Source organism: Anopheles aquasalis, chromosome Y (genome assembly GCF_943734665.1).
Source record: "Anopheles aquasalis chromosome Y, idAnoAquaMG_Q_19, whole genome shotgun sequence".
NCBI lineage: Eukaryota > Metazoa > Arthropoda > Insecta > Diptera > Culicidae > Anopheles > Anopheles aquasalis.
Window position 1 is genome coordinate 1,284,125 of NC_064879.1, and position 12,961 is coordinate 1,297,085.

The 12,961-nt window shown below is 53.8% G+C and overlaps 3 protein-coding genes across 5 annotated transcripts in view; 1 reads left to right on the forward strand and 2 right to left on the reverse strand.

The window, feature by feature from the left end:
* LOC126579647 (neuronal acetylcholine receptor subunit alpha-7-like) overlaps positions 1 to 4,513 on the reverse strand; it is a 40,145-nt gene extending 35,632 nt beyond the window's left edge. For both annotated transcript variants that reach the window (XM_050243145.1, XM_050243144.1), the window contains exons 1-2: positions 4,498 to 4,513; positions 642 to 3,380 (exon numbers count right to left, since the gene is read on the reverse strand). The gene's annotated coding sequence lies outside the window, so the exon portion shown is untranslated. The remainder of the gene's footprint in view (positions 1 to 641; positions 3,381 to 4,497) is intronic.
* Positions 4,514 to 7,966: 3,453 nt separating this feature from the next.
* Positions 7,967 to 8,668, reverse strand: LOC126579659 (uncharacterized). Its single transcript, XM_050243166.1, has 3 exons — positions 8,537 to 8,668; positions 8,309 to 8,432; positions 7,967 to 8,187 (listed from the first exon to the last, which is right to left on the reverse strand). Exons 1-3 carry the CDS (start codon positions 8,666 to 8,668, stop codon positions 7,967 to 7,969), a joined length of 477 nt encoding a protein of 158 aa, XP_050099123.1.
* A 1,649-nt stretch (positions 8,669 to 10,317) lies between these two features.
* On the forward strand, positions 10,318 to 12,955 carry LOC126579657 (E3 ubiquitin-protein ligase MARCHF5-like). Of its 2 annotated transcripts, none has more exons than XM_050243162.1 (4): positions 10,318 to 10,357; positions 10,665 to 11,049; positions 11,181 to 11,998; positions 12,105 to 12,955. In XM_050243162.1, exons 3-4 carry the CDS (start codon positions 11,259 to 11,261, stop codon positions 12,547 to 12,549), a joined length of 1,185 nt encoding a protein of 394 aa, XP_050099119.1. In that variant the 5' UTR covers positions 10,318 to 10,357; positions 10,665 to 11,049; positions 11,181 to 11,258; the 3' UTR covers positions 12,550 to 12,955. The 2 variants fall into 2 exon arrangements, with proteins under 2 accessions (XP_050099119.1, XP_050099120.1); XM_050243163.1 differs by lacking the exon at positions 10,318 to 10,357 and having other exon boundaries at positions 10,558 to 10,920; positions 11,010 to 11,049.
* Positions 12,956 to 12,961: the final 6 nt, after the last annotated feature.

Below are 12,961 nucleotides of genomic sequence, written 5' to 3' on the forward strand. Positions count from 1 at the left end.
TTGTGTTTGTTTGGCAAGTTGTTGTTTCGCTCGTGGTTGTGCCGTGAGGGGCCAACCAGGGGGAGGGAAAGAGTTTCGGTTCGACGTTTGTTGTTGGAGTGTTGTTATTTTTTTTTGTTGTTGTTGTTGTTGTTATTTTCGGTTTGTTGTTTTTTCGTTTTGCGCGACCCCGATGACGAAGGCGACGAAGGACATAGGTGATGGTGGTGGTGATCGCGGTGGTAGTTTGCGATTGTACCACGACGGTGACGGGGGGGATGTTGGTATGCAAAAGTGGGAGGAGAAAACAATTTCGATGTATGCCAAGTCGATCTAGCGGAAACAGCGGCGAGGAGATGCAGCTGCTGCTGCTGCTGCTGCTGCTGAGGGGTTGTTAGTGAAACGGGAGGAGCGGGGGGTGTGGGGGGTTGGAGAGTGGGAAATGGAAGAGTGGTTTAGTGTGTTTGTGTGTTTTTTTTTTGTTGTGGGTGGATGGGGTTCAGGGTTGGTTAGTGAATCGTTAGTAGCTTTAGCTTGGTTTAGAATACTTTTGTTTAGATTTTTTTTTACGCTAGGCGTTTGCAGTAGTAGTAGTAGTAGTAGTAGTAGTAAGGGAGTTTTAAGCTAGCGTGTACTAGTGGGTAGCGATGTGGGATGTTTACCTCAGTACGTTCCTTTTTTGCCTTCTTCCTTCGCCTTCTGTCTACTGCTCTCTGTTCCCTTCTCCTGTAGCTGCCTGGTGCGCTTTCTGCGTTCTGCTCCCCGTGTCTTCTCGTTCTTCTTTCGTGCTGCTTCGTCTGGTTGCGTCGGCGCCTGCGGAAGTCGGCGGAGCTGACTGCGCTGCTCTGCAACGCGCTCTGCTGCGAGTCGAGTCCGTCACACTCTGGGGTGCATGTTGTTGCTGCCGCTTCTCTCCTAGTAGAACTCGCGTCGCGTCGAGTTACCCCGCTTACCCGCTTGCTGATGCACCGCTGTTGCTGCTTCTGTTGCTGTCTGTGTGCATGCGCTTCCCGTTTCCGCTTCCCGAGTCAGCAGACTCCCGGACAACCGGCACTGTAGCACACGTCCATGCACACTAGGCTGCTTCTGATTGTACGCATCCCGTACGCGCGCTCAACCATCGCGCTCTGTCGCTGTGGGTGTACGTGTGTTGTTGTGGGATTATATGAACGAAACGGGTTTGAGAGCGTTGCTGCGGCTGGCTACGGCTGCTTGCCGATTGCTTTACTTCTGCTTTCCGTTCCGTTCGTGAGTCCTGCGCGAGGCCAGCCTGCCTGAGGTCAGGTGTCAGCAGGAGTTCAACAGCTGCGGGACCGCGGGGTTGGAAATCGGGTGTGTTTCCGGTGCAGCGTTATGGTGTTGGCCACAGCCACTTTCTTTGCAATCCTCGGCTCGGACCCGCACTACCACATGCTGTCTGCTGCTGCTGCTGCTATTACTACCGCAGTTGCCCCTCTGCTCTGAGTGCCTAGTAGCTGTGTGTACCTCTCTTGCTCGAACGCCCACCGCTGCTGCTGCTGCTGCTGTTGGTGCTGCTGGAGTAGTTGTTGCCTGTTGTTTCGGTTTCGGTTTAGTCAGTTTGCTTTACGGCTTTTGACAGGTTTTCGGCTTTAAGCTCTTTGATTTGATTTGATTCGGTTATTAAAGGTAGCGATTCGGTTTGCGCTATTAGTTCGGTTCGTTTATTGTTGATTGGTGTTTACCGGGGGGGGGGGGGGGGGGGGGGGGTAGGGTTGGTTAGGAGAAGGGGTGGTGGTGGTAGCTGGGCAAACAGGGACGTGGCTTGGACGAAACTTGTCTGTGTACGTGTGCAGGTTGATGTGGGAATGTTGTGTAGTAGTGGGTTTTTTTTTCTTCTATTCGTTCGTTTTGATTTAACAGTTCGCAGTTTGTTTCGCAGTTTAGTGGCACCTCATCATGCCGGGCGATCCTCACTCACAGGAAACAGGGTGTGGGGCGCAGGTATGTGGATGTGGTTTGGTGGGGTGTGGAAGAGGGATTCGTTTTTTTTTCTTTTCTTTTTCAGAGGAGGATTTTGCGGGATGGCAAAGGGAGTAGTGAGGGTTTTGCTTTGTTTTGTGGTTTTGTTGTTGTTGTTTTTAGATTAATTTATTGTTTTCCTTTCTCTTTCGCTCTCTTTCTCTCGTTCTCTCTCTCACGCTCTCTCTCTCTCTCTCTCTCGCTTACTCTCTCACTTTCTTCTTCCTTCTCGTTCACGGGTTTTAATGGCTTCTCCAGCGAGCGTTTAAGTGTGCAGGGAGTTAGAGTTGGTTTTTAAGAGCACGCATTGCCGCTTTTGTTGTTGTTGGTTTTGGTGGTAGTAATAGTAGTAGTGGTAGTAATAGTAGTAGTAGTAGTAGTAGTAGTAGTAATCGTGGGAAAATAGAATGTTTTTGGGGGGGTCGGGGGTTGGTGGTGGTTTTGTTTGGAAGTTAGAAGAATAGAAAACGCTTCACTTTACTTCCTTCTTCCGGTCGGTTCCGCTTCCGGCGCAGACCATCGTGGACGGTGATCCAGTGGCAGTGGCGCACGAGTTACTCGTACACATCATCAGGCTCGTTTTTCTTTCCTTTTTCTTTTCTCTTTCTTTCCTTCTCTCTCTCTCTCTCTCTCTCTCTTGCTCTCTCTGTTGCTCTCTCTTTTTTCTCTTCCTATCTATCTCTTTCCTTCTCTGTTTTTTCTGCTTTTCTCTTCCGGTTTTACGTTGATTGATCGAGTAGGTGAATCGATACCAGCTGGTTAAGCTCGCGCACTGTCGGATCGTTCGGAACCGCGCGCGTCCGTTGCCGAGGGGAGGGGGCGAGGGAGCACCGCGGAACAGAAACGCACACAAACACCGGTCGTTCGGAGGGGAGAGCAAAGTTGAAGTGGTTCGCGTTCGCGTCGATCGCGCAGAGGGCAGGACAGGAAAAGGGTCCAAGGTTGGCACATGCGCGCGCGCGCGCGCTCGCACACACGCAATAAACACAAACACTGTTACACTGACACACACACGCACGCAGCCGGAAAGGAAGGACGTTAGCGAAACCAAAAAAAAGAAACACAAGCAAACTACTCTTTACTCACACACGCGCACATACACACATACAGGGTCGAGTTCGAGCACTACTGTAGCACGCCAGTGTTGAGCAAGTAGTAGTAGTAGTAGTAGTAGTAGTAGTAGTAGTGGAAGCCGTTCTTGTTTGCTGAGAAGCTTTAGTAGACCCTTATCCGGCAGCCACAGTGTAGTGGTGGGTAGGAATGGGTGTGTGAGTGTGGGGTTTGCGGCCTGCCGCTTCTCGTCTCGTTGTTTGTTTGTTGTTACGGTTACTGTGTGTGCATGTTCTGTGTCCTGGCCTGGCAGGCTGTCGGCTACCGGGAGCCACTGTGAGGTGTGGGTGTGGTGCTGTAGGCTGCCTTGCCTGTCAGTGGCCAGTTGGGAAGAGAAGAAGAAAGGACGTGTTAAGTCAATTCGATTCGGTTTTTCGTTTGTTTGTGGCCCTGTTCTGCCTTTAACAAAAAAAAAAAAACAAGAACAAACAACAACAACATGAAATCTGAAATCACGCACAAACACAAAGGCACACCGATACGGATCACTAGTAGGTTGGTTGCTGTGCGACCAGTGCAGCTGTTGTTGTTGTTGTTGTTGATGGATGAAAATGGTGATGCGTGGTGCACATGCACACCTGCGCGTTGCACTCGTGGCTAGGCGCAGTTGTTGATGGCAGAAGGGATGTCAAGGGGGGTGGGGGAGCGGGGGGGGGGATGAGGGTGGATGGGCACGTAGCAGGTTGATCGTAGCGGATCATTCATCGTGCGCTAAACCACTAAAACACTCCGATGCAATTCGGTCTGATGCGGGGTATCACTTCTTCTCTTCCCATCCCACCCCACCCCACCCCGCACTGTCTCTTCCGCTGTGTATGTGCACTTGTGTGTCGACGTGTATATATGTGTGTGTGTTGCGATGGTGGCAGGATCTATGCCAGTGGCCCCAAAACATGCGATTCACACATACATACACAGACACACATACACGCGCACAGACAAACAACCACTAGGTATAGCACGCACGCACGCACGCACGCACAGGACGTGCGTCCTGTCCGGTGAAGTCCCATTTTTGTGGCCAGCGTAACAACAACCACAACAACACGACGACGACGATAGAGGACAGATGAATGGGGGTAGTGCGTTTGTCAAGGGATGGTGGTGGTGATGGTTGTAGTGTAAGGAATGAGTGAATGCTCTAGGTGTAGCGATGCACTTGTGTCTGAAGGGAAGCTTTGCTGCTGCTGCTGTTGTTGTTGTTGTATGTGACGAAGCGACGACCAACGCGTGCGATGCTCCGTCCTCACTTCACCGTCGCTTCTGCCCCCAACCATCTTTCTCCTCCTTCTTCTCCTCCTCTTCAAAAAAACGTTTAGTCAGTCGTCGTCGGGTCGGGTCGGTCGGTCCGCGCCGACCGACCGAGATACCCAAACATCAGGACCTGATCAGGAGTAAAAAACAAAACGGAAACAGCCCGCGCGTTACCGGTAGGATCGAAGGGCTACGATTAACTGACGTTCGTCGACCGGTCGCGCGCTGCATCAACCTCCGAAGATGCTGCTGCTGCTGCTGCTCCTGCTCTTGGCACTGCTGTTTCTTGCTAAGCTGCTGCTGCTGGCACGCTTCACGCATGCACACAACGGCCGTGCTCCATCGCTCCACTTCGACAGCACTTCGGACGCCCCAATGGAGAGAGAGAGAGAGAGAGAGAGAGAGAGAGAGAGAGAGTGCGCGCAAGAGCAGCATAGAAATTGAGAGAGAGAGAGAGTGCGAGTGGCAGTGTGGGAACGAATGAGATGCGAAGAGAGCGAGAGAGAGAGAGAGAGAGAGAGAGAGAGAGCGTAGCGAAGAGAGATGATGCCGCGATACGCGCCACGGCCAGCATCGCAACATCGCATCGCTAGCACTAGCCCGATCTCCGATGATGATGATGTTCCGGCGGATGCTGTATTGGGGGGGAAGGTTTGGGGGAGCGGAGTGCACGCTACGCCGAAGCGTGCCAACGCGGCGCGAAGGGTGCGAATCCGGCGTATGCGCAGCCTGGCGCTGCTGCTGCTGCTGCTGCTGCTGCTGGTGATGCTGGTGATGCTGTGACCAGGAAAGGAGCACGAGCGATGCGAGAGCGAAACAAATGCCAAACCGGCCGTGTATATGGCCCGCGGGCACTACGTAACACCGAACAGACTTGGAGACAGTGGTTCCAGGGATGGGCGGTTGGGCGGAAGGGCGGAACCGGGGGGCGGTTGCTTCGGAAGGCCCCGATGACGACGATGACGATGGTGATGAGAATGATGACGACATAACCATCCATTTGCCTTGCCAAAGCGAGGGACACACGAGAGAGAGAGAGAGTGCACGAGAGAGAGAGAGAGAGAGAGAGAGAGAGAGAAAAAAAGGGAGATGGGTTGATGGGCAGGCAGGATCAATAACCCGAGGGGTCGCTGCAGAGGATGCGAAGGGAGGCTGCACGGTTTGTGTGGTGAGGGTGCGTAGGGGGGGGGGCGGGGGTTTGAAAATGGCGCAAAACGATGACGTGCCGCAGAATCCTCGTTGGAAGGACTCCTCGGATCGGAAGCTTCGGAAGTCGCCGCCGCCGCCGCCGCCGACGCGTCACTGGCGAGTAGGCGCTGACCAGTTTGTTGAGGAACCAGCGGAGGAAGCGGTGGTGGCGGTGGTGGCGGTGGAAAACGGCCCCCACCCCCTCGGTAGCCGACCTCAGCACCCTTTTCTCACTGGAACTGCTCGATGGTTCGCTCGTCGATGCCGCCATGTTGTGTACGCGCAACATCTCACCACGGTCCTGCGATGTGTGCCCGGTCGGTGTTCCGGGTCGCCCGGGTGGACCGGGTGGTTGTCTGGATCCGCTCCGCTAGGCCCGAAAGGGGGGGGGGGGGGGGGAATGGTTCCGGACACAGATGCTTGCCCCCGCGCGTCAGGGGCTCTCCGGCTCTCGGCCCGATAATTAGCACCACCTTAGAGAAATTGAACTGGCGTGCCTTCGGGGCCCACAGGGAAAAGGTGGCCACTTCAATCTTGGTTCCCGTCCAACTTCCGGCCCAGATCCCACAGCGAAGAAGACTACATTAACATTGCCATCAGCAGCATCATCATCATCATCATCATCATCATGTTGGCCAATCGTCGGCGCCTAGGGGGCGCCAACGAGGAATCGGTGGCCGGCGGATTTGCCGGGCCGGGTGCTCAAGGGTGGGAATTGGGGTGGAATGCGGGGAAGGATAGTTGCACTCCACTCGAATCCCAACCTCTCACACAGACACATGCACACTTCGCTGGAGATGAAAGTAGAACAAACGAACCAGAGATTTGCCACAAATCTCGTTAGGGCTCGGTGCCAAAAACCTACCCCCCCCCCCCCACTCCCATTGCACCAGGTTTGCTCGGGCCCGGGAGCTGCAGAGATTGCAGAGCGCCACCGGATGCAGGAAAGCGGGCCTGGGCCTGGCAGCGGTGGAAATGGAGTGGAGTGGAGTGGAGTGGAGCGGAAGTTGGAACAGGAATTGGTTGGATCTAAATCTGGGCGGAAGGCGAATTGGTCGGATTGGTGTTAACACAACCGACTCCCACCCTTCCCCCTTCTCTCCTCTTCGCTTCGCCCCCCCCCCCGTCGCGAACCAATTTGAAAGCGGTAATGTGTGTGAAAGGGAAGAGGGGGTGGGGGTGGGGGCGGTGGCATTTATTCAAAAACAAAATCATCAATTCCTTGCAGCGGCAGCACTGTCATGCCATTGCTCTCCATCTCACCTCCCCCACCCACCGTCCGTCCCTGCAACGGTCGCATTCCGCATTGTGCACTGTGTTCAGCATCCTTGCCGCAGCATTTTGCGTTCCACCGCGGATCCAACCCCTGTTGGCATGCTGCACGCGGGGGGAGGACAGGAGCGTCTAATTGCGTGGCTCAATCGATGGGAAGCCCAGGCTACCAGGCCCCGCTTACTACCAGCCGGGCTTGCTGACTGCTCCACCACGACTCCTCCAACGACAGATCCAACATGGCACCCACCAGGTACCCGTTTTTCCTTCTCTCGACGTCCGAAGGGACGGTTCCGCAGTGGTGCACCGGAATCAGCAAACCAGATCCCACTCCCATGGCCATGAGCGCGATCGCCTTTTGTTGGTGGATGAAGGTTACGGGGACGGGGACGGGAACGGCGACGTGGGTGGATAGGGGCAGTGGATAGAACACAGCGCGTCCGCGCGCGCACACACACACACAGACACCGGAGTGCACACCCGGGGGCCAAGCAGCCAAGTGCGCGGCAAGTGCCAAAATTAAGCAAATATTTCATTAGCAGGCAACCAGGCAGGCAGGCAGGCAGGCAGGCAGGCATATCACGTACCTTGCCAATGGCCCGGGACGGATGAATGGGGGTGGCAGGCGAAGGGGGTGATAAATTGCGAGGTGACAAATTCCCCATCGGGTGCACCGATGCTTCCGAGATTCGGTGACAAACCGCCCACCCGCCTTGCCATCGCTACGTCCCACGGTGCCGGCCTGGGCTTGGTGGCCTTGCTGAAGGGAGTGCCAAGGGGGGGGGGGTGGGGGGGATGAAGACACAACACGGGCGACCTGCATTGCTACAGCCTGCAAGGGGGTTCTGCAGCAGCAGCAGCAGCACCTTTGCGGCACCCCAGGTGCTCGGTTTTCGGAATGTACGATTGCATTCTTCGCCCTTTTTGCCAACCGCTAGATCAGCCAGCCAGTGCTGGAAGGCGGGGGTGCAAATTTCATGGCGGAGGGTGATGTGTATGCAACGGGATAACGGGTGATAATGGTATTTCACACATTGAGCCGTTCGTTCGTTCGTTCGTTCGTTCTTTTACTTCCTCTTATTTATCCACAAACACACACATAGACGAGGTGCTACACTGGGTACTGCTACTACTACTACTACTACTACTACTACTACTCGTTCTATACGGCTGCTGGCGTTCTTCACTTGCGCTCGCGGAACGTGAAGATGGTGTCCATCAGGAAGATGACGCCGTTGATGATGGAGATCGAACCCTTGGTGATGGCGAGGTCACGCGTGCGGGTCCGGAATGCGTGCTCCCACGCCTCGATGATGAAGATGCCGGACGTGAGGAAGGTGCTGCAGCCGAGCAGGCTGTAGAAGATGCTCAGCCGGCGGTGCAGATGGGCCTTGATGAGGTAGCCTCCGGGGTTTGCGGGTATGTGGATGCGCGTGTCAACGCACAAGGGGTGACACGGGGTGGTGGAAAGGGGTAGAGCGTTAAACGGGCACGGTGCTGGTGGAAGGGTGCCCAGGGTGCTTACCAGCCATGATGGTGATCAGGATGACGATGAAACCGCAAAAGGTGCCGGTGGCCAGGAAGCCGGTCACCAGGTCACCATCGTCGAAGCTGTAGTAGTGCAGGGCCGTACAGGTGATGGCCAGCGACTGTCCGAAACCGGCGAACCGAGGTGACGAGGTAGAAGCACAACAAGCAGAAGGAGCAGGATTGATTGAAGCTGTTTGACTGCTAGCGGCGCCCACGGGCTTACCAGCTCCAGGAACTTGATGATAGAGAGCGGTGGCCGATTGCCGGCACCGGTCGGCTCGGGGGTGGTACGCTGACTCGCGATCGGAATGGCCGCGTGCAACCGTGGCACCGGTACGGCCACGTTCTCCGGCATCGTTACGGATGCGGTGGATGCGGCGAACAACGGCTCCAACGCCTGGATAAACGGGCACACAGCAACCTGAACCGCCTGCGACACAACCTGCACCCTCCAGCGAACTCACCAGACTAGCGCTAAGGCGAAAAGGCGATGATCATCCGCTGGTCCGCTATCTGAACTGCCTCAGATCGAAGACAAGCTTCGCCTTCCACCGCTCCACTGCGACCAAATCGGGGCGCTTGCGTCCTGGATCTAGCATAACAATCCATTGAGTAACGCGCACACTACAGCCAGCAACCTGATCCCGGACCGGGGCCTTGGATCGGAAGGGTTGCGTGAAGCGATGCTGCCACATTGCCACACATTCCTTATCCGCTGTCTATTTTCTGACTTTTTATCCGATCCACTGTCCCACCAGCCCGCGCCTAACCTTTCGACGCTTCACGTTACCCACCAGACTGCCTCAAGTGCTCCAAGTGCTCAAGATTTTCGATCCATCCGGTGTGCCCGGACCGGACGCTTCGATCGAGCTTGCTCGCTAATCTTTAATCGACGAACACCACCAGCGGCGCGGTTCCTCGCCACCCAAACCCAATTGGTTTGACGGCGATGGACGGCAATTCGGCAACGCTTTCGACATCCACATCACTTGGGCAGCTGTGTGCCAACGTGTGCTGGACTGGCCATCTGGTAAAGGGGCGAACGCGAGCCCGTCTTGCGCGATCTTTTCGAGGGTGATGGCGGACCGGGACCGGACCATTCGCGAACCGTCAACAAGGGACGAAACACAGATCACCAAATTGACGGGGTGATTGGGTAACTTTCCGAGTGGTGTGATGCTATGTCATGATCAGCATTGCTTGTTTCCCTCATTTTGAAAGCATAATTGCTCCCGGTTCCCTTCAGTAGCTCCCCAGGCCTGATTCTAAAACCCCGATTGGGCGATGATCTGCGCGAGCAGCAGCCCAACAGAAACGATCCTACAGTACCGGGCCTCTCTGTGTTCCTTGCATTGCATACGATAGAATGGATGCGCTAGTCTCGAAATAACTTAAACTGAATAAAATACATTTATTACTTATTCGTTTGTCTTCCATTATTGCAGTTGATCCCGTCAGCCCTGCCAGTCGCCAGCCGCTGGTCGCTTTCTTTTACTTTAGATCCTCGATCAGAGCAATAAAGCCATCTGATTTCAAAGGAAAGCAGCCTAGGCTGCGTGTGTTTATCGTTTTTGAGCAGATCCAAATTTGCCTAAAACAGAATAGCGTATCTCCTGAACTTTCGTGCTTCCGTGTGGGTAGTCCTGCTGCGTCCACACTACAATGATTGAAATTCATACATTATATTACTATTGTATGAATTTCTTGACTGGTATAAAACCAATATCTACAAAAATAAAATACTTCTAAGTTTCTAGCCCATTTAATCTGGCATTTATTATTTATATGGCTGGGTATGCACGTTGCTATAGATGTAGATATCGGTATCACCTCCTTTTCTTCTAATCAAGCGAAACCAGAGAGGAATCGAACTCGTTTCAGCTATTGAGCAGCTATTGTTCTTTTTTTTTTAATTATGATCCTGTGGAAAAGAGGAACACAAAATATCACCCGGGACCACAGAACGCTTCTTGCTGCAGGGTCGCACCGTCGCGTGCGTACACATTTATGGACAGGACGGAGCCAAAGTGTATGGAGGAAACAGGTAAGGTCACCAAAATGAATTCCTGCATGTAGAGAACACAAATCTATCGAATCCATCGAAAACCACGGGGAAACTGTGAAAAACAGCGGAAAATCAAGTCGTACCAAGTAGTACCAAGTCGTACCAAATTCCAAATTCGGTGTCAACGCGGTACCAAGCAGTACCAACCAACTATGCTACATGGGTGATTTTTTTGGGTGTACTTATGGTGTTGGTTTTAAAATCGCCGCTAAAATCCCTCTTTCCGCGTAAAATCACTTTAAAAAGGGGGAAAATGCTCACATTTCTGTTCTAATCCATGCGCTAGACCAACAAACTGCACTGTGGTCGTGGATGCCGTTGGAATGGTAAGCCAGGAATGTGTGCAAGACGCCTGCACGCAAAGCTCCCCGAACAGACGAGGTTGAAACTGCGAAAAAGGGGTTCTAACTCCTTTTGCAACGCTCCGGAAACCAATCAACCCACTCACAATCAACTGCAGCGAGCGCGCCAGAAGGCAGGCCGAGGAATCTGCGGCCGAGGCACACGGGTGGCTTCAAAGGAAACCATCGGAAAACGCACCGGCAAGTGGAAAGGTTCGTGGTTCTGCAAGGATTCTGTTGCATTAACGTTCGATTTCTCCTTCCACCGGGCAACTTCTCCATCGGAACAGCTCAGATCCGATAAAAGCTATTAAAAGGACGCCAAACAAGGTAGGCTTTTGGTGCTGAGTTTTTCGTGCCCGAAATTCTCTTTATTTTCGTTAAACATACGGCTCGTCCGTCCTTATATATGTTAAAAAAAAAAAAATTCTCTTTATTTTCGTTGATAATTCATTGTTTAGAAGGAGAAAAAGTGACAAGAATACGGGAGCAGCCGCCGGATTAGCCGCCGCTGTTGCTACTGACCACAGCAGGACAGGATGGAGTCGAATGATGAAATGAGCGATTCGTCGGAATCAGCAACATCAGCCATCTCGGTGGGCAGCAGCGAACAGGAGCGGCAGCGTCGGTGGGTGTCTACACTGGCACAACATTTGATTTTGGAGGTGCCGGACTCGGTGGAGGAGGCTGCTGCGGCTGCGTTGCCGGCACCAGCACCAGCACCAGCACCGGCAGAACCAGACGAACGTTACTGTTGGGTGTGCTTCGCGACCGAAGAGGATGATCGGACTGCAGCGTGGGTGCAACCATGCAATTGCCGCGGCGCTACTAAATGGGTGCACCAGTCGTGCCTGTTGCGCTGGATCGATGAGAAGCAGCGAGGCAATCCGGCCAGACAGATTAACTGCCCACAGTGCCGGGCCGAGTACTTTGTGATCCTGCCATCGATGGGTAGCATCGCGATGCTGCTCGAACGGCTGGACCAGTTGGCGAACCTGTTGAGCCCGGGGCTGGCGGCAGGTGTCATCATCTGTTCCGTCTACTGGTCCGCCCTGACGTTCGGTGCAATCACCTTGCTGCAAACGATTGGTTACGAGCAGGGTATGACGGTAATGAGGAACGCGGAATCGTACACACTGATGCTGTGCCTGCCAACCATACCGGTCGCGCTCATCATCGGTCAGATGATACGCTGGGAGTCGGTTGTGTTGCGATTCATCCAGAAGCGTCAGGATTGCCTCCGCCAGTACCCCGTTATATCGCTTGTACTTCCAGTTCGGTAAGGCAGATGAGAGGGGACGACATCCGGAACCGGATGATCGGAAATTGCACTCCCCAGCCGATTCTAACAACCCGTACCCGTTCCGTTTTCCATCTCGTTGCAGTAACGAACCGAACCCGCCTTACCCGAATCCCGGACCGTTGCTGGCCAGCCCGATACACTCATCGGATCCGCTCTCGGTCACGCGACTGTTCTGCGGTGCCCTCATGTTACCGACTGTTGCCTCCATGATAGGCCGAGTGTGTTTCTCCTCGGTCGAGAACCATCTGCGGCGCACCGTCATCGGAGGGCTCGTGTTCGTCGCGGTGAAGGGCGTGCTGAAGATTTATTACCACCTGCAGAAGTATAGCCGAGCCAGCAAGCGCTTCGTTCTCGATTTCACGCCCGCTAGCAGTCGCCGGGACAAACCGCACACCGTACCCCCCCAACAGCAGCAGGATCCGGAAGCGGAGTTGATGCAAAACGTAGACGAATCGGGCGAACCCGACGGAACGGAGCCACAGCCGCAGCAGCGTCCGCCGCGGGGTCCCACGCACGGAGACAGCTGAATGCTGTTACTCCTTAATACAGATCAGTACTGTAAGCCCGATTTCGTTCATTTCTGGACAGAAATACGTGTGTGTGTGTGTGTGTGTGTTGGCACACGCGCACGGCGCTATGCATACTAAACCTACAACTCCCCCCCCCCCCCTTTTTATCCCCATATAATTCTTTCGCTCCCGGTCCCCTTTCGGTCGATGTAAGACCTGCGAACATGGAGCTATTATTCATTTTATCCCATACTATAGCTGCTCATTTCTGGACAGAAATATGTATAATCTAATCACCTTCTTTAATTTCGACGTTCTTTCGCTGCCGAACCCCTTTCGGTTCGATGATAAGACCTGCAAACACCTAGCGATTATTCCTTTTATCTGACACCGTTAGAAATTCTTGTATAAAATAAATGATGAGCATACA

What these genes read in the sequence shown, in the direction of transcription:
- LOC126579659 (XM_050243166.1), bottom strand. Translation starts at nt 8,668, where the DNA reads ATGCCGGAGAACGTGGCCGTACCGGTGCCACGGTTGCACGCGGCCATT. An exon ending in TCATCAAGTTCCTGGAGCTG is followed by an intron (nt 8,433 to 8,536) that starts GTAAGCCCGTGG and finishes GGTTTCGGACAG; the next exon opens with TCGCTGGCCATCACCTGTAC. An exon ending in CCTGATCACCATCATGGCTG is followed by an intron (nt 8,188 to 8,308) that starts GTAAGCACCCTG and finishes CAAACCCCGGAG; the next exon opens with GCTACCTCATCAAGGCCCAT.
- LOC126579657 (XM_050243162.1), top strand. Translation starts at nt 11,259, where the DNA reads ATGGAGTCGAATGATGAAATGAGCGATTCGTCGGAATCAGCAACATCA. An exon ending in TCGCTTGTACTTCCAGTTCG is followed by an intron (nt 11,999 to 12,104) that starts GTAAGGCAGATG and finishes ATCTCGTTGCAG; the next exon opens with TAACGAACCGAACCCGCCTT.